This window comes from Chaetura pelagica, unplaced genomic scaffold (genome assembly GCF_000747805.2).
Source record: "Chaetura pelagica isolate M959 unplaced genomic scaffold, ChaPel_1.0 scaffold328, whole genome shotgun sequence".
Taxonomy (NCBI): Eukaryota; Metazoa; Chordata; class Aves; order Apodiformes; family Apodidae; genus Chaetura; species Chaetura pelagica.
This window is the reverse complement of record NW_009954216.1, coordinates 601,958-622,648: the sequence shown is the minus strand read 5'-3', so window position 1 is coordinate 622,648 and position 20,691 is coordinate 601,958. Positions and strand designations below refer to the sequence as shown.

General features: G+C 44.0%; 1 protein-coding gene across 1 annotated transcript in view; it reads right to left on the bottom strand.

Moving 5' to 3' along the window:
- The window catches only part of CNTN4 (contactin 4), a 107,229-nt gene that overhangs the window by 66,818 nt on the left and 19,720 nt on the right, over positions 1 to 20,691 (bottom strand). Inside the window, 4 exon segments of the mRNA XM_010003347.1 lie at positions 1 to 2; positions 5 to 99; positions 692 to 794; positions 5,074 to 5,277. The exon segment at positions 1 to 2 is cut by the window's left edge and continues 82 nt beyond it. Coding sequence (XP_010001649.1) covers positions 1 to 2; positions 5 to 99; positions 692 to 794; positions 5,074 to 5,277 — 404 coding nt within the window.

The window sequence follows — 20,691 nt, the reverse complement described above, 5'->3', positions numbered from 1 at the left end:
AAATTTGGGATTTCAAGAAGTCCACTTGATCTGTGTCTCTTGGCTTTTCTGGGGATCTGTTTCCCATCTGCTCTCCTCCAGCTGATCGTAGGAACTGGGCTAAATAAGTAAATAAAGCAAAGTAAGGCTCACAGAAAAAGCAATAGGTCTCATCCTGAAAAGTTCTTGTTTGATCAGCTTAGCACTACTTCAGGTTTGAGGATGATGAAGACATGGTCAGTCTGAAGAATCTGGCACAGGATCTGGACCAGGTAATGTGTATATATATATGTATACCGAGGTTGTATGGCTCACACAGTCTTAAAAACAGAAGACTATATAATGGAAATGCTGTTTTGACAAAGCTGGATTTGGGGCTGTGCTGTGACAGCAGATCCATTTCCCTACCAATCCCACAATTTGATTTTGGAAGGGTTGCCAGTGTTTACTCTGGAAACAATGGATGCGTTTGAAGTGTCGCATGAGACCTCAAAACAGGAGAAGCACAAACACATCTTTAGAAGTCAAGTTACACCTTCTCTCTTCCTCGGGAGTTTATGCTTTTGGTGATCAAAGGCAATGCTCCCCAAGTCCTTTGCTACAAGTAACTCCTGCTGAGGAAGGTGAAGGATTAGCAAGTCTTACAGACTCTACAATACAGCTCTACGAATGTGAGGAGCTGGAGGAGTCATCATCATGGATCAAAACTTACTTCCCCAAGGCAAAGCACTCCAGTTTCACCGTTGTTCCTTTTGCAGATGGAACTGTTTCTGGGAACTGCACTTCTATTTTTGGCTCATACTCTCCCATCACCCCTGTGAACATAAAATAGGTGCTTAAAGCTTGGTTGAATTTTTGCACTAAATTCGCAAGCGGTCCCGTGCTAACACAGAGCTGCTCTATACATCATTACTTGCCCAATTAATCCATTCATTTTAAACATGGCCTGTTTCTAACAGCCGTGTAGTGTGGGCTCTTTTCCCATTTATTGCCAGAGGAAAAATCTGAACCAGTGCTCCACACCATCTGCCAAAGATTAAAATTCCTTCATGGCTCTGTTACTTTTTGCTTTTGAATATTCAGGATTTTTGCAGGTAACTTGTGAAATAAGGAAAGCAATAAGAAGGGAGGTTCACCACCTTCTGGAAAATGAAATGTGGAACAACTAGGCATTAGAAAAAGTTTTAAAAGCACTGGAGCTAATCAAGGCTTCTATTACCTTCAAGGATTTAGATGCACAGAGATCATATACTCTTTGGCTAATTTCTTTATTTTTACTCTCCCAGTAACTCACGCATCGTGGCAGCCTCTTTATGAAATTGTGTTTAAAAATTTGTGCACATAAAAAGGCCATTATATTGATGATAAATGGCTACATTCCTAGTCACTGTGCTGTCTTAAAACCAGCACCTATCACTTCACCAATAGTGACTACCAGCAGTTGAAGCCCCGGCTGCTGCCTGGAGAGTGGCCAAGCACGGGGCAGGCGGGAGCGCCCGGGCTGCCTGCTGGGAGCTGTGCTGGAGCAGAGCAAGGCCACCAGCAGGCACAAACACAGCAAGGACACAGCACCACAAATCCAGAGATGAGGCAGCACGTGTCCTCAGAGGTATCCAGGTAAGCCAGGGCTGCTCATGGTGGCCTGTGACTGCAGTGCTGCTTTCTGCCCCCTTGCTTTGCAAAGAGGATCCGAGAAAAGCCTTTTCTCTTTATTTTTGACACAGAGTTTTTAAAGCTGAAAGTGCTCAGTTTGAGGCTTACAGCAAGTCTACCTTTACTTCTGACCTTTGTATCACCTGTTCTGGTGCAACAGCAGGTTACATCATTTTGCTCCCAACCCATTAATTGCAGATAAGCAATTGTTGCTACATTATACAAAGAATAGCTGCTCCACAGCTCCAGGCATCCAAATGAAATGCATTTATTACCAACAGGAACACTCCATAGTTATGTCATGGGCCAGCACACACAGCAGGAAACCCTTGAGACTGTATCAACACTCCAGCATTTACACATTGCACAAACATGAAAGAAGGGGCACACCACTCCTCGGCCTTCTGCACACTCACAATGCAGCCCTGAAGGGCTGGAGGTGCCAGTTACAGTTAACATCATGGTCAAATCCTCTCTGTTCACCCTATCATGACTTGCCAGATCTTTGCAATCTTGCTTACATTTCTCCAGACTCTGTGCTAAAGTTTGCTGGGCAAGATTCAGCCAAGGCAAGAACAGCTACTGCCCAGTGGTGGCCAAAGGCAAGGCTGGCTGGGAACATCTGGGAGCAGCAGCACCCTTTTGCTGATACCAGAACTTCTTGAGATCTTTACCCTGAAGAGAATTTCCTTGTTCTGCAATGAAGACTGTAAATTTGGCAGGGGAAGAGCTTTTGAGAACATGCTTCTCATAAAAGCCTGTCCAGATTCAGACAGCTGCCTCACCTTGGAAAGGTGCTGGCTTTTCAGATGCTGGCTTTCAGGCTGGAGAGTTACCCAAAAGACTCACCCTGAAGAGCTCCTTGGTGCCTGTCCCACCTCAGTCCAGGCAGTGGGGATGCAGTCCTCCCCAAAACCACTCCACAAGCTCTGTCAGCAGTCAGCTGGAGGGTGAGAGATGTCACAGTGGCCAAATAACAGGGGAGAAAGAAAGGGAGCTGGCCCAAGAAGCTGCCTGCCCTGGGACAGTCCAGCTACAAACCAGTCCTCAACAGCCCAAATCCATGAGGACAGTTCCTTCTACTGTGCCTCCTCCCCTGCTGAAGAAGGAATTTGATCCCCTTAGGCAAAACAGGCTGTAAAGTATCGTGTGACACTAACAGGCTATTTGGGAAATTAAGGAGAATGTGTTATTAATAAGTTATTCACCTGACAGAGCAGGAGACAGGAATGAACGGGAGGAAAAATGGCTTTTTTTGCCTTCTCTTCACTCATCCACTTATTGTTCCTGTTTCTTTACCTCAGCCTGGGACTGAAGAGCTCTAATCCCAGGGGTGGCAAAGCACTGGGCTGGGACAGGATAGGGCCCCAGGACATATATGGAGGTAAGCTGTGAGTCCTGCCATCTCCACTTTATAGGAGAAACATCAGTGCAGTTGTGGTATCTCCATGCCAAATCCAAGACCATTTCCAAGCAGTCTGTCCTTATTTGCCCTGGTGTTCCTGGGTGATGTAACGTCTGACTTAGCTGTGCAGGTGGAAGGGATGGGCAAGAAAATAAAAGACTAAGCCAGACACTGGGTTTGTAGCTTGGAGAACGTTCCCAGTGTCGTGGCACATCAGATGCTCTGTGTCTTTGCATTTCAGAGGCTTTTGTATTTCCCCTCCAATTTCAAGGCTTTAAAATATGCTTTTAGATGCAAGTGCCAGGAATTCAGAGGCAAGCTAATTTGTCTGAGGAGATGATATGCATTTCCTGACAACACCTGTGAAATGCTAAAGTTTAATTGGCCCATACAGCTGCTGCTGATGGCAATTTTAGTCCAGGACTGTTTCAGTTCTTTCCCACTATTACTGTTATAATTCTGATATTAAAAATCTGGAATACGTTTTAAAGAAAAGAAGTACTGCAAGAGTGACAGCTCTCCCCACCTGGGTGCTCCTAACAGGCTTTGGCTGGGGTCTGGGACCCCAGAGTGTCCCAAAGGTGCTGTGGGGATGGCACCCCCAGGTAACCATGGCACTTCTGGGGGTGAAGGGGGCAGAGACATGGCTGTGATGGGGATGGGGCAGCCAGATGATCAACATGGGTTTATTCAAAGAAGAAGACAGTGTTGTGTGTTATTCCCTTTCCTCCTCTCTTCCTGCCCAGAGCCCTCAGCAAACTTCCAGGCTTTTCTGGCCTTCAAATGTAAATCCTCGTTCTTCTGAGCTGCAGCACATTCCTACAATCCTAATGGACACTTTACTTCAGGCTTTAGGATCATCCTCATTCTTCTGTGCCATTTACATTTAGCTGTTTATTCTATTCCCCAACATAAAACCAGCTCAGAGAGCCCTTTCTCCATAACACGAGGTACCAGCTGGTAGTGTCAGGACTAACACCCACCCTTGCAGAACCCAGGCTGAAACCAAACCTTGGGAAATCTAGAAAACTATATAGACTTGCACTTACACAATGTGAAAGGGAGAGCAAATGTAAATATTCCTCTTTATCTTTCATATAATAGGTGCTTTACCCTGGGCTCTGAGGGATGGATTTACTGCCACTGTTCTAGCAATGCAGCCTGCCCTGGAATGGAGAGCAGATCCAGCACAGCCCTGGAAGAGCCTTCACCCCTCCCAGCCTAACCAGGGAGCTTTCCCACTTCCTAACACCCTGTCCACAGGAATCATGTCAATGTGAGGGGGAGCTCAGGCAGGAGACTGGCAGCAATGAGCCCTTATTTTACAGACAGGGAATTTTGGTCAAATACCACTAGGTGACAATGGATCCTCTTCTGGAAGAGGTTTCTAATAATGCCTTTCTATTTCTGGAACAAATGTCCTATCTGTTATCCTTTAAACAGATAATTTTTAATTAATTTTAATTGCAAACGAACACACACATTTATTTTTCTTATCTACTCAAAACTGGTGACAATACAAATCAATTGCCTGGATAAATTTAGAAATCCTCTTTTGGTTTCTTCTCACTTTTTTGTATTATTCCACAGACTGCTAAAAATAGCACTAATTCTGCTGGGAAATACAGCCTGAGCTAACAGTTACCGAAACAACAAAGTGCTTTTGTTCACTTCTGGGCTGCATCAAATGAGCAAAACTAGTACATCCCAACTCTAAAATCTATTTAACTTCCTGTCTTTGGCCAAGTGTCACTGGGTTTTTGTTTTAGAATTATTGCCTGATACTGAGAGTTGTTCCAGCAGTGGGAAGAGCAACCTTGGCCACAACATCATAAACCCCACCAGTGTCCCTGACTTGGAACCACTGCTAAAGCAGAGGTGTCCAGCCTCACTGCATGTCTGGGAAGGGGAAAATCTCCCCCTGTACTTTGATATGACTGTTTGGGGCCACTCCTGAACTTCTGGGTGACAGCCAGGCAAAGACAACAAAACCAACTCTCAACTCCAGCCCCCACTCCCCCCTTTCCCAGTCTTACCATCGTTCCTGAGGATGAGTGGGGTGGGGGGACCCAGGACCCTGCTGTTGGTGACCGTGTTGGTCACCACACACGTGTAGTTGCCCACGTCTGAAGCTTCCACCTTGGCAATGTACAAGTTCCCAGTCTCCTGGGAAACGAAGCGGCGGTTGTCCTGGTGTACGAAGGTCGGGTACTCGTTGAAGATCCACGCATAGGTGAGCTCTGGAAGCACAAGGTACCACCAGAGTTAGTGACAGGACACAGGGGCACAGTCTGGTGCTGGGCTCCATCCCAAGTCAGAGCTGGAGCCCTGGAAAAGGTTTTGTCCCCTTGGTAAGGGAAATTGGATATATCCCAGCCCCTGAAACAAGGAAAAAAGCTAACATTTTGCAACTTCTCATCTTTGTTGTGACACACACATACATATAGTTCCAGCTGTGCTCCTTTTGAGCCTGCACTTAGATCTAATATTCTTGTTGCTCCTTCAAGTTCTTCCAATCCAGAATAGAAGGCATTTTACAAGGACCACACCTTCTTGCCATGAACATTTCAGCCTGACTCGTGACTTAAAAGACAGGTCCGGAGGAGGATCTGCCAAGCTGAGTTACCACACACTGTATGTTTTATTCCCTTGGAATTTCTGAATCAGCAAAAAAACAAACACTGAATTAAGCAGCTGTAATCCTCTAACTAATTAGTTAGTGCTCTGTGTTTTATGGGGCATCTTTGGAAGTTACTTGAGCAATAAAAAAACATAAGCGAGAGAGATGCTGCAAGTGGTTGCAGAATTTGTGAGGTTAATGCAATATAACCCCATTATATTTGCCTAAGACTAATGCCCAAACACCCTGAAAATGCTTGAAGAATTCAAGTGAATACAAGATCACTGCAGTTTTGTAAGGGAGCACTAATTATACTAAAAAGTGTATTCTTAGCTTAATACTCTAATGAGTCATAACTGTAATTGACCTCAACTGCCATTAGGTACTTTGGAAAAATCTATTCTGCCCTCATGTCCCACTGTTTACATTTATAAGAAGCTGAATGCAGATTGTTGGTCTTTATTTATTTATTTTTAACAGGATTATAAAATGCCTGCCAAGACTTTTAGGAAGAGATGGTAATTATGTTTATGTGGGAATATCTAATCATCATATTTACACATGTGCATCTAATTATAAGCAACCTCATGCTGATGTCAAGAGGATGCTCAGAGCAAACAAGGTACAGCTTCTCAGCTGGCTTATTATTTTCAGCAAGTAGTTAAGTTTGGTTTTTTTTTAAATGTACTCTGGGTGAACAATTATCTTGTTCCTCCAGAAGCATCCAGCAATAGGCCAATCAACATCACTGCCCTGGAACACACAGAGGCATTTAAATTTGAGTGAATCCTCCCACAGCAGGTTTCCACCAAAGCCCCCTGAGCTCTGCAATACCACATCAGTTTGCACTGGCAGTGGAATGGTGAGAGGGCCAGAGGTTCCTCAGAAAAACACCAAACTGGGAGGGTCTCTCTGGATCAACAATCCCTGTCCCACCCCAGCCTTCCCCAGGAGGTTCCTCAGTTCCATTTATAAATAGACCCCAGAAGCAGCAAGGTTCTTGGCTCCTGCTTCTCTCTTGTAAGTTGGTTTTACTTCAATTGCTAAGAACCCTCTAATTTCCAGGTTAAATATTTTCATCCTAGTCTATAGCTCTGTGCTTCTGGGCTAATGATGCCTTCAGCTTAAAGAGTTCTTGCCTCGGCACTGCTGAGAGCCATCAAGGGCCCTTCTGCCTTCATTTTCAAGACAGGCTTTCCAACCTTCTAATGGTTGTCACAGCTTTTCTAGCCTCTGCCTCAGTTAAGACCCTGGAATATTTGAGTCCTGGGAGCTGAGTGGCAGGCTGGGAACCCTGGGTAAGCAGGGCACAGGTGGGCAGATGGCAAAGATAAAGCTGTGTGATAGTAAAGGGGCCTGAGACAAGAGATCCCCAAATGGGGATGCTCTGGGATTCCTAGATGCAGAGGAACCCCCCACAGGGACGACTGAAAGAGACTTGTTTCTGGACTGCAAACCAGCAAAACCTCCCCAACAGCCATCTGCAGACTCCATTAATTTAGCTACAATAAAACACTGCCCAGACAAATACAACTGCTTGAATTACACAGAACTAGGTATTAGGAGCAGTCCATTCTTGCTATGTAGTATTTAAAACAACTGGGTAATTGTTGCTCTCTCTCAAATAACACAGGACTAAGGGAACCCAGAGCTCAGGGAGCAAGGCAGGCTGGAGCATCTAGAAGTGTGTTTGCTTGTGTAGCAACATGTAAATAAATACTATCTCAAACTCACTTTGATTTCTTTACAGATCCTAGTGCAATATTTATGGCTTTTCAAACTTGAAGAATTTCTTTTGATAAGGTTTCACATGCTAATTGCTCTGGCAGTGACAGACAGTTCACATCTCACAGGCAATTTGTAACGACTGTGTAAACAGGCACGTGAAGTGCAGCCTGAGATGGCTCCTGGTGACTGGGATTCCAACACCTACTGGAGCTGCAGACACGGAGCCTTTCAGCACAAAGAAGGAGCAGCAACGGGCAATTTGTGGTTCTCTAATTACACATTAGACTCCACATCCTTGCAGAATTTATTACAAACTTCTCCTTTCTAATTCAGGGCCCTTTTCATGTAATGTTGCCTAATTTACAACGCTTTTAATTTCCTCTTTAAAGCACATTCAAGTAGGTCTCTCAAACACAGAATATGCAAAGATTCATGACCCATACTTGCTGGTTTTAAGGACAAGCAGAAACTCTGCTCAATGTCACCCCACTGCCAGCCATGGAGCACCTGCCTGGTTATCCACTACTTAGACACTACCCTTTTCCTTAGTGTCCTCATGGCCTAGATTTCCATGATAGATCAGAATGAAGATTTTTGGGTGGCAAATCTTCATTTCTGTGATGGTTATCAGGAAGGACAGGAGGATGGAGAAGTCACTTGGACATTTTTGGAACAGAGGGTCTATCACCCTGGATTAAGCTATCACCAGATAGAAGACACTCAACCATCCATCTTTTCTTGCACTACCAACTACATGAAGAGTATTTTTTCACAAATCCATACTGACGTGTTCTTGAAATACCCACACCATCACCATGGACACATGCTAGAAGAAGGAAAGTGGATTTCTTTTTGCCAAAAGAATTCAAGCTTCTGCCCATTAGGTAACAAGTTGCCACGTAATTGCTCTCCTGGTCCAGAGAAAAGACAACAGAGACAGGAAAGAGTTTCCTAAATTAGCCAATACCACTCACTTACTGCAAACGAGCCCATGGATAATTTGGACTTGTGAAGAGCAGTGGAGGCAAAGGTGGGGAGCACACAGGAGTGTCAGCAGAAGCTTGGTTTGACTTTGGTGGAAGTGATAGGCACAAACACGCAGAGCTGCCAATTGCTCCCAGATGAGACCGTGGCAGGAAACCCCACTGCCCACCAGCAGAACATCAACTGCTTCTCCGTGCTCCCTCCACTGCCACTGCAACAGAGGCTTTCAGGAGAAGCTCAGTCACAAAGAGGTAACTTAGCCTCATCCTCAGAGTATACTCACCACTCATATTTATGTCCCTGGGTGAGTGATTGGCAGGAGAACACGACAGGCAGGACGTGGCAGGCAGGCTGCACACCTCAAACATCCAGCTAAGCAACATCAGACAGCAATGGGCTTGATTCAAAGCTTCACCCACAGCCTTTTGACTCCAGCTGCTATTTGCAAAGCCCCTTCACTTAAGTGTGCATGGCAACAATACCAAAAAAGCAGCCAGGTGCCTTTTTTTCACTCTTTTATCCCTTTCAGAGACCATCTCCCACCAGTTGCTCCCACACAAGCTACAGTGAACCCTGATGCTTGGACCACCTCTGGGTTTCAGAGCCAAGTGTACCAACACAAACCCTGGACCCCACCAAAATATCAATGAATATTTACAAATAGAACCCAAGGCCTTTTGCCACTATTGCACAGCTAAATACCACAATTTAACAGAATTCAGAGCACCCAGCAGTCATCAGCAATGCTAGCAATTAAAAAGGGAATAAATTATTCAAGCACTTGAATATAGATCTTGGATATTTAAGACACACCTTTACATTTTATTACCAGAGTGCAGACAAGCTTTTTTTCCTCCAAAAAACCAAAATGTTTGGTTTTTTGGAGCTGCTGCCAGCAGGGAAACTTGCATCACTTTGTCTTGCTGCAGTTTTTGCCTGGGTTTTCTTTGCTGAGCAAAGCACATGGCCCTCCAGGGTCTGCTCTTCCTGATCACATTCACATCTCCTCCTTTTTCTAAAGCATTCGATGCTAAAGTCTATTAAAGTGTGAGCCTCTCCTGTGCTGCCCCCAGAATACCCTCTGCTCAAGAGAAGAAACAAAGCTAGAGGCACTGTAAATCTTACATTTTCTCTAAATGACAGCACGTGGTGAAAAAAATGTTACTGAAAACTGCACAGAAATTCTACCATGGGTAATTATTATAATTAGACCATATGGTTTGTCAAAATTATGCTCTCTGGTCTTCTGCCTTCTGACACACACACAGTTTTGCCTTTGTTTTTTAGTACAAGAAGCTCTTATTTGGATTATATTTTTAATTTTAAAGTCTCTTCCATAAAGTCAGGGCTGCCATTTAAAAAGGTCTCTGTGGGTATTATGGGAAAAGCCATTAAAACATCAAGATGATGGTAACCATAAAGCTGAATAGAAGAATGGGATTTTTAAATTAGTATTAGCCAATAACTGAGGATAGCTTATCATTTTAAATAAAAACAGCATGGTACAACACACTTATTTTTATAGGCATTACTGAAAGTCACAGACATTAATTCACTCTTCAGTGATGCCCATACTTTATGTATTATCACCTACTATGTCACTCAAGCTGGATGGGCAGGAACTGTTTTTCAGTGTGAAACAAAAGATTTTCAGCATTTCCTGAAAATCTTGATGCACAAAAAACCAGGTTTCATTACACATGACAAGAAACCAATATGAAACTAGGAAATAATGAAGTCATGGGAAGTTTTCCTTGGAGAGAAGCTGTTTATTCCCTTCAGCCCTCAGCTATGGCACTGCAACCAGAGGGAGAGGGAAACCTGATTGTGCTTTTGAGTGGGTAACATCTCTGTCAATAGCATTGTTTGTATAAACTTCATAAAAGACTGATTTTTGGTGAATCATTTGTAGATTGGATTTTTGCTCTGATTGCATTCCTTGCTGTTCACATTCCTCTTAAGTGGCCCTAACAGGCTGTTTGGATGGTTAGGGTAAATTTATGTCATGATAAAGTGTAACTGATTATCTGAGGAGTGTCCTGTGAATTCATTGTGAATTCTCACCTTGCTGCTGCTTGCAGGAGATGTTCATAATTTCAAATTTCACTGTGATTTGATTAAGCAATCACCATCCATAGCCCCATGAATAACGTGACAGGAGCTGGGAAGGAGGCTCCATGCACCTCAACACCCTGAGAGTCTACTGGGGAAGAGGAAAGAGGAATATCAGGGAAAGACAAATCCCTGGCACAATGTACCATGTACGTGGCCCTTCCCAAACCCCTGAGGTTCCTCTTCACCCACACCAGTTGTCTGCTGGCAATTGGACTGGGATTGCTGGAATTTCTGACCATTTTTCTCTTGCCATTTTATTTTAATAGTAAAGCTACACCTTTTTTTTTTTGGTGGGTCTTCAGGTAATTTCATTGACCTGCTAGCAATCTGGGTCAAATTTTAATCTTCCTAACTAACTGCCAAATAATTTAAAGGAATCAACCTAGATACAAACAACACTTGTTAATTCTCCCCTTGACTCTGCTCTGCCCTCTCCATCACACAGGGCCAATCCAGCTACATCACACCACAACTTCTGTGCCTCAAATGCAAGTTTTAATGAAAAGAATAATGAATAATGAAATAAGTTTAATCTAAAGTTAATAATATGTTCTTGGATGAACCCTGATTGGTGCTAAACCTGACAATGCAGTTATTCAGCAGTCAGCCTGTCAGCCTTCTGCCCATAAAGAAATGTGCTGTCCCTGTGAGGTGGGACAGAAAAAAAAGAATGTACCCTTCATCTTTGCTAATCCTAGTGAGTTGGTTTACAGAGTTTAACTTGGAATAGCATGGAAGTGCCATTAGTCACTGTTGTCAGTGGCAATATGGGGATGATGAGAATCCTCATGAAGCCATGAAGTCATGGAAGGCAGTGAACAGACTTTTGAGAGGTCATCTTTCCAACCTGAGGCATGATTGTGATGACATCTCTGAGGTTCTTCAACTTTTTTCTCACAAACCTCCAACAGTGACAGAGAACAACCTCTGAGAAGGTCGAACAGGGTGGAGCAGCAGGACTGCCCTGTTCCACTGACATCTTCCAACTGTGTCCCAACAGAAGCTGCAAGTGGCTCCTTTCTTCTTGGGTGAGGGATGATTATTCTTGTCTATGTGACTATGCCCATGTGCTTGTCAGTGCTAGTTTATGTGACAGAAAATCTGGAGACATGTCTACCTCCACGGACAGAAACACAAGCAACACACGCCACTTCCAACGCTACCTGTCGCACTCTGCTGCTCTGAATGTTCTCATGAGCAATGCAAACGTACAGACTGATGGCATGTGGAAGAGTGTAAGAATGAGGAAAATGTACAAATCAGCCAAGGAATCTCTCACAGGACTGTGAGAGGCTTGCAGGGCTGTGGTTCCTTCCCAGCCCCGTGACTCCACACTCAGTACGTAGACCTTCACGTATGGGTAATTAAAAAGGTGAGAGGTCTTCGTTACCTGAAGCCTAATCAATAATCAGCTGTATCTGCTCCATCTCCATTTTTCTGTATCTCTAAAACAGTTAAACATTTGATGGCTGCACACAATTGACCTGGCTTATCTCTCCCCAGCAGCTCCCACCCCAGTCGATGCCTGGCTCGGCTGCCGTCTCACCGGGAACGTTCCTGACTGCTGCTCTGTGCTGAGGGGGGGGGTGTGACTAATTTCTAACCTGAAGTTCCCTCAGGGAGAAAAATCAACAGCAGCCTTTATCTATGACTGAATGGAAAATAATAGGAGATGGAGAGTGCCAGGCTGTTGTATTTGCTACAGCTAAATAAATACACAAACCTGTTCCAAACCCCTCTGATGGGCAGCAGACACCTCCCCCACCCCCCAGCTCACCCACTGATCAGGCTTGGAAGAAACTACACCTTTTTTTTTTTTTAAATCTGACAAACTTCATAAAATGTCATAAAGAAATGTACAGTTCAGACTGGTCTTGCCTGAAAAAGAAAAGCCACAAACCAAACCAATCTGTATTTATCAAAAAGGTTTATGACATCTTTGGGGAACCAGGTTTGGTGTCTACGGAACCTGGTGGACCTTGCCCAGGATGAGATTCAATGGCACTCAGTTTCATGCCCCTCTGGTTTAAACTTAAAGACCCAGTTGCTTTTGGACCAGGCTCTGTCAGGAGGGTCAGTCAAAGCACCTCTGTGGCAGATGCTGTCACAGTAGCAAATGGAAAGGAGAGAGATTGGCCAGAAAAAGGATAAAGAGGGGCTGCACTGAAGCTGCTAATTACTTATGGGCAAACATCAAATGAGAACAAACACACTGCAAGCTGGGCACATGCATAAGTGATGCTTACAGTGGATTTTAATTCTGCACTGTGTTTTTGCTGTGTGAGGTTCAATCTGATTTCTGTTCTGTTTTTGCACTGTGTTTTTGCTGTGTGAGGTTCAATCACTGCTTCTGTTTTCCAGACTTGTTCTACATAAAGTGCTACATGGATCACCTCAAGGAATGACTCACTGATTTAATCCCTCAGTTTGTTTTCTGCTTAGAGTCAGAGAGAGTTAACCTAATTTTTTTTAGTTTTCTTTTTTCCTGTGCACTTGCTTCAGTAAAGCTAAAGGTCCCTGGGCTTGTTTTAAAACATATTTCAATGTGACCTAGTTAATCCTTTAATACCAGCTTTCACTACCTTTGATCAGCCTCTTACTGTAGCTATAAGAGATTAGATCAAACCTTTAAAAAAAAAAATTATAATAAAAAAAGGCAAGTTGGTTGTGAAGAATTTTCTTACTGCAGTGAATTAATACTATAATCAACTCCAAGGCTAAACCACCTGGCCAAGCCCTGCAGGGTGACAGATCCTTTAGGAGAGATCTCAGCTACAGGTGCTGTGGCACTTCCCTCTAGTACATAGGAAAAAACATTCTGTTCACATATTTGATGGAAAACCAGTGTTCTGATCTCTACCAGCTGAAAGCCAGCATCATGGGTGCACATCTAGACATAAGTATTGGGTCACAGAAAATGCCCAAAGCAATACCTCCCTTTATTTCCCAACAAGGAATTACCACCTCCTCAGGAAGGAGTGCTCCTGTGGCCACAACCATCGACTGCCACCAGCAGCATGAGCCTCTCCATGGGGCCTGGAAATTGATTGCACAACTGCAGACACAGAAAACTGTGCTTGTGTCAACAACACCCCTTCTGCTATGACCATGTCAAGATGGGTAAATCAGTCTCCCCGCTGGCTTCTGAGAGCTCTGTCTGCAAAGGGCAGCTGAAGCTGGGCTAGGAGGGTGAGCAGAGCCTGGGAGCAAGACTCAGATCTCTAATTTATGGTATAAAAGAGATCACAAGATGTTACAACTTTGGATAAATGCCTATCGACTGACTGCTGTCAGATGACAGATCTCATCTTTGGCCAGCCCTGGCCAGCTCTTCCCCCTTTCAATATCATTTCAATCTTCATTTAGTGGTGACTGCAACTGAACAGGGGAATAAGCCACATGACTAGCTTGCAGATGTTTTCTTTTTAAGTGTGTCACAAGCTGTCACTGATAAATAAAAAATCCATTAATGTCATGTTCCTTAATATTTTGGTATTTTCAAGGTCTTTACTGGGGAGTTGAGCCTCCCAACCATCCCCCTCACTGCCCGTGGCAGCCCAGTTGGGGCACAAACAGGTAGTGAAGGTGGTTGGGAGGAAGCCTGCAGCTGTGCTGACACTGAAGGTGACAAGTGACATATGCCAGTTCAAAATCTGGGTCTGAATACCTGTGCCAAAGTCTGCGCTTGGATGCAGCCCTGCTTTGTAACTCCTGCTCACACAACCCACCCCTGCTGAAATGAGTCAGATCAAGCAGACACACTCAGGTGCCTACATTAAGTGTAAAACTAAAATGAGTTTGGCACTTGTGCTGTTGGAAATATTTATGAATTCCTCAATTAAAACCACACTGCATGTTCTGTGCTGTCAGAAATACCAGGCCAAAGCATTCCCATATTATGCTTTATCCTTCTCCCTTATCCTCAAATATGTTGATATACTTGTGCATGCACTGAATCAGCAGTTCCAGAGAAAGGATTATGTCAGATTAATTTTAATCTAATCCATTTCTGTCTGCTGAGCAGCTTTTTAGTTCTTGCTTTTAATAAATTAAACAGTGACTGTGGCATAGTATAAAAAAATAAATGATGGGAGATGCACTTTAAGTGAAAGTTACAACTCTCAATCACTTCTTATTTAAATGAGAGTTCCATAGGTCTGATTTTAAGCTTAATGAAACCATTTTTTGCTGAGCTGTGATAATCTTCAACATGTGGAACAAGATGCAGAAGAACTGCACTCTCCTGCAGCAAGGGAGGGAGCCTCAGGTCTGACTCACCCATCTGCTCTGCAGAGAGGTCACTGGAGTGAGTTTGGGGCTGTCAAGGAGGAACATCTCCAGGCTGCTCAAACGTGGCTGCAGCTCCTGGGATCCTCACTCTGGGTGGGAACCTCTCCTGGGAACTATGCTGCAAGGGACCAGGAACTGGCAGGCTTGGGGAAGATATTTTCTGGTGCTTGGCCTGAGATAAGTCACTTGGAGGCTTTTGGAGCTCAACAGCTTATGTTCTGGAAGGCACTTTTTATATGTTGACACTTCTTTGGCCATGAGACTTTGAGTACTGTATGGGGATGTGTGAGTGGCAGTCACTACCAAGAGGGGGAACTCAGAAGAGATTCAGGTAGTTTTGATGCTGCACTGCTTGCTCTCCTCCCCTGCATCTCCCACACACCTCCAATATGCATCCTGTTTCCTCCTCCAAAAAGCAGTGCCTAGAAAAATCCTGCCTGACCTTCATATTTTGCTGTTCCAGGTAAGATCTGTGAGCTGCTGAGCCCCCAGCTCGTGGGGAACAGCATTTTCCTTCTTGCTTGGAAATCAAGCCTCCCCCTCCACCATTCCCCACATCCTGCAAGGAGAACCACCCATCCACAACATGCTTTAACTCCTGCTCAGCAAACCAGAGGGTCTGCAACACCTCCTGGTAACCATGTCTGCCAACACAACCTCACTGCCATCGCCACACTCAAACCTGTGCAAAGCACCACTGACTAGTGCTAATCCAGAATATTTCTCTGCCTCTTCCTTTGTCTTTCCCAGCCCCAAGAGACAGCTTCCCTACTCATATTTCTGCTCTGACCTATGGGGTGACCCATGAAAGGCTGCTCAATGACCTTGCAGCATTTTTGACAAATAGTTGAACCAACTTGCAACCAGCTTAGCAGATTTTTTGCTTGGTTTCCTAGAGAAATGGAACTTTTACAACCACGTTGCCCACCCATCTGTGAGATACTCCTCTTTAAATCAGCTTCTCACTAATTGCAACCAAATCTGATCAAGCAGCAAAGGCTTACATTATAATAGGAGAGAAAGAGGGGAAACTATTAATGCTCCTGTAAGGAGAAGGCAGGGGTAGCTCAGCACCTTGGCAAGAAGCAACTGCCCAGTCCTGAGCATGTGGGTTGTGCAAGAAGCACATTTTTAAAAAACACTGGGCACAGAGCTTCCACATTGAAAGAAACTGCAGCAAAATGATGGCCAAATATCAAGGCTACTGTAGTGAAGAGGAGTGGGGATAAAAAATGTTCCAGGCCACCTGCTGTGTAACAAATAAAGAAGCAGCATTCTCCACCTAATAAATACAGAAAAGTAATGGAACTTGTAGGATATGGAATGTGCCATAAGAAAAAAAAACCTGATGCTGAGAAATGGATTTAACCCTTGGGGGAAGATGTGCTTCAAGGCTCTTGCCCAAAGCCATTCTGAACCCCTCATCCAGCAGAAACACCAGCTGCATTTCCACTGCCACATCAGCCTTGCCGAGCAGGTACCCAGGCTGATGCTGCCTGGGAAGAAGGAAATAATTCCCTGCTTTTAGGTAGACAGCAGGTGGAAATGTCCTTAGCCTCTGGCTATGCACTATGTCTACAGTAATTTCTTCCCTTCCCATTATTTCTTTCAAAGTTGACCCATTTCCAAAGTTTTAACAGAAACTTTGCTTGATGTTGACTGTAAGGGCACCAAAGGAGAGTGTAACAAATATTTGGTCCTATTGTCACAAGGGCTGTAGACATTTATTAATAATGCATTAATTCCTCATAAGTGACAAACGAAAAGGCACTGTGACAGTTTGCAAATGAGGGAGAAACAACTTTAGGTTTGGCACTACAGGGTGGGGAGTAAAAGCCACAAATACTTGACAGCAACTGAAGAAGACCCTATACTACTGCACTCCCTGCCCAGCAGTGCTGCTCGGGGCTTGAAAGCCCCACATGTTGATCCTCTGATGCCATGAAAATACCTGCTAACTGCCTCTTTCCTTTTGCACTGCTCTGCTTAGTTTTCCCAGCTTTTCTCCCCTTTCTCCTGGTAGGATGCTGCGGGGGCTGTATCAGCACCAGAGAAGACAAGACATGATTTGTGCCACCCCTCAAACCATCCATCATGGAACAGAGGCCATCAGCCGCAATTACAGCCAAAGCATTTGCACCGTTTCCAGCCCACGAAGTGTCCATCATTGCTTTAAAAAAGATATAAATAAATAAAAGGAGAGAAAAACTGACCAGACGAATAAGCACGTACTAATCATTTCTCTGCAGAGCACAGAAGTGGTTTTAGCACCACTGTAATCAGCAAAGTGCTTTCTGAAAACATGTCTGGTGTCCACACTTCGCTACCTACTGTACAGCATGAAAAGCTGAGATTGAGATGAAATCAGAATTGCCATCTCTTCTGTCAAATGCTAAAATTTAGTTAGTTCTACTTGATCAAGCTGTGCAACAGAACTAAAAGTTCTAGCTACTGGGGGAAAAAAAAGGCAGGAGAGAAGGAGAAAACCTGAACACATCCATTATGTGAAAAGATGTGAGAATAATTCTCTGTCAACATTTCAGCTCCCAGACACAGACTGCAGAGCTGTGCTTCCAACAGGAGTAATGGCATCAGATGGGAAAGAGAGATTTGAACAATTGAGCTTCAATGAATCCCCTCCCCTTTGGGAAGATGGACTTGTACAAGTGCATTGAGAACATGGGCACTGCAGAGAGACAGAAAACTTACTTTCCTTTAACTCTTGCCTTTGCTCAAAGAGCTGTGGTTCCCAGATGCTTGGGATGGTGGCCTGACTCTGCAGCAAGGAGCTGAGGGACAAAGTGTCTGGGGAACTGAGGTTCAGGACTAGAAATCATGTGGGGAAGGTACAGTTTCTGGGTCACCAGGAACGTCATTAGTGGCCCTAAGCAAGTGGGCAGGAGGAGAAGACACGTCCTGCAGAAACATCAGCAGGTTCCCACTTGCATATCTATGCACTTTGCTATCTAAACCACAACACTTCAATAATCCAGTAATTGAGAGAACATTTTCACCAGTTCTCTGTGCACATTCAGCATTTCTCACAGGACTTGGAAATCTCCATCTCTAACTCTAGAGGGTTTTCTCATCAGGGCAGGAAGGCAAATGTCATGAGAACATTGTGTATATAGAACTTGCTAAAGAAAAACCCAGAGAAAATCGGAGGGAGTAAAAGAAATTCTAAGAGAAGTTAATTTATCTTCCCAAAGAAGGGAGGGGGAGGGAGTTACAGACTTGATTGTTCTGCATGTCTATGGGTGTGCTACCAACCCATCAGGTGACACGTGGGCACCTTTCTAGGACTTTTTTTTCATCACTAGACACACAGTGAAATGCCAGGGATATTGAAAAGGTATTTGAAAACTGTAGTTGTTAAAATATTAACTCACCCTGCCCTCACTATCAAATAAATCCAGTAGAAGTGGCAGCTAAATTACTCAGTTCCCATAAACTTAATTTAAAAGAACTGTTTGGCACAAAGGAATATTTTGGTTTTAAAGTTTGGAGATCAAGTTAAAAAAACAGTGACCTCCAAATACTTCCCAGGCATATTCCCCATGGAACACAACTTATATTCAGGGCCCTGAGAAAAAACAACCAAGTGTTTGCATAATTTTTTTGGAAGAGATTTTTGGTTTGTTCTGGGGTTTTTGTTGTTTTGGTTTTTTTACTAACTTTATCTCTCAAAACACATCTTGCCAAATCTGATGAACAATACTGAAAAGCCACAGCCAAGGAAAGCTAACCTGCTTGCCCTGCAAAGCTCCTCTCAAAAGGAAAACACTTTACCCAACAGCCTCAATTAAACACTCTATTTTAATTTTTGAAATGCTTCATGGTTTCTTAACGCATCTAAAGGCAAAAAAAGCCTTAAAACTACAATGGAATGAAAGACCTTGGTCAAACCAAAGGTTGTTTTGGTATTTTTTTGGCTAGCAACACCCCCTGCCACCATGGGTGGAGGTCCCTGAAGAGCGACAGCAGAGCGTATTGATTTAGCAGGGCTTTGAAAATGTAAAGCAAAATCCAAATGACAGAGCTCAACCTAAGACACGCTGAGGTCCCTTAACTAGACTCACAAAAAAACCCCAATGAAAATAATTTAATGTTCCTCCCCTTTCCAAACCAGCTACTAGGGCTCAGTGACTGGGCACTGCCCAGATGGCTCTGCGGTGGCAGCTGCGATGGGGCCCCGTGTGTGGCAACAAAACCAAAGCCAAAGTTTAGCTACATTCATACTTTTAGGATCTTCTGCTGTTCTTTCTTGTCCCCTTAAATACCTACAGGTGCTGATCATGCTATCAGATGGCCCTGAATGCCATGTTTCCATGCTGATGTTTACTGCTATGTTATTTGGTCCATAGAGCTGCACTGATTTAGTGCACGTAAGTGGACAAATGGGGAAAGCAACAAAAAAAAAAAAAAAACAAACAAAAGGAAAAGAATTGAAAAGTTCTAACAGAGAAGGAGCCACAAGTGCAGCAGAACTGGCTGGGGGGGCTGAGGCACCCACTGCTCCTAGAGCAGAAAATACAACAGAAGCAAACGTTTGATTTGCATTTATTCTGGTTTCCAGTCCAGCGACTTCCTGAGCTCCAGATGAACACTCATTTTCCAAATTTCCAGCACTCAGCAAGCACTTCATCATAGGAGGCAATCACATCATTATGCTGCTTGACAAGATGTAACACCAGGATGCACTGACCTGCCAAAGCAGTGACTCCCTGCTGGAACCACACTGCAGGAAATACACTTTTCACTTTCATCTTGGCGAGCTGGGGGGGGAGGAAACCTAGATTCAGATGCTGAATCTCCAACTAGGTCTAAAACTAAACATTGGGACAATATACAGGATGCCCAAATTGCTCTGTGCAAGCTGTATGCAGCCCATTTTATGGTGCTGAAAAGAACTGTTAATCATTTGGACTCATTTCCAGGATTAATTTCTCGCAACATTTGAGCAGCAGGAAGCTTGTTATTTGGCATCATTAAGGAGAAGGGAAAGAAAAAGAGAGAGAAAGCCTCAACAACTAATGTTTGTAGGCCAATGTCATTTCACTTTTAGCCCCCAGCTCTTTAAATATCTGCATTTCCAAGTAGCAAATAGAGTGAACTACACTTGAAAGGATAAAGGTCTGGATGCAGAGTGACATTTTTTAGTAAAATCCCCTGGTTTTGAGGCCAAGATGATCAATGACACAACAGTGGACAGGAAACAATTATCTTCTAATTTACTTCTATTTTTCACTTCTGCAGTTAAGGGGGCTCTGAGCCTTGCCACTTGAGCCACCTCACAAGAGGGGAAACGCGAGCACTAAGCTCTTCTCAGACACCTGGGAAGTTTTCCCCAAGGGCAAAAACTCTTGAGCCTGAATCTCAGACCTGCAGAGGGTCAGCCCTCAACTCTGGCCTCAGGAATCAGCTATGTTGCTTTCTTTTCTTTTTTTTTTTTCTTTTTACAGTGACAGAGAACCCCCTGATCATCAGAACAATGGCTACTCTCAGACTGAAGGGTCTCACTTTAAAAACATTTCCTTAAGATGTTCTTTCCAATGCAGAACAAAAACTGAAGTAAAAATTAAGAAAAAAAAGAAGAGTTGACTTTTCCCCCCACCCCAGACAGCCCCACACTCAGCACTGGTCATTAAACCTCCCTGGGCACTTTTTGCAAGGATGATGAAGTCAGGTTTGATGTCCTAAGCCAATTCCAAACTAAGCAGTTGAATCTTCTCTGTCATGATGCCACTCCCACGTTCAACAGGATACGTAATTTTTCACTTAGAGTGGGAATGATTTTCTCTATTGCACAACAACATGACACACTTCAGGGAGGCTGTGGAGTCTCCTTCACTGGAGACATTCAAAACCTACCTGGATGCGTCCCTGAGCGATGTACTCTAGGTGGCCCTGCTCTGGC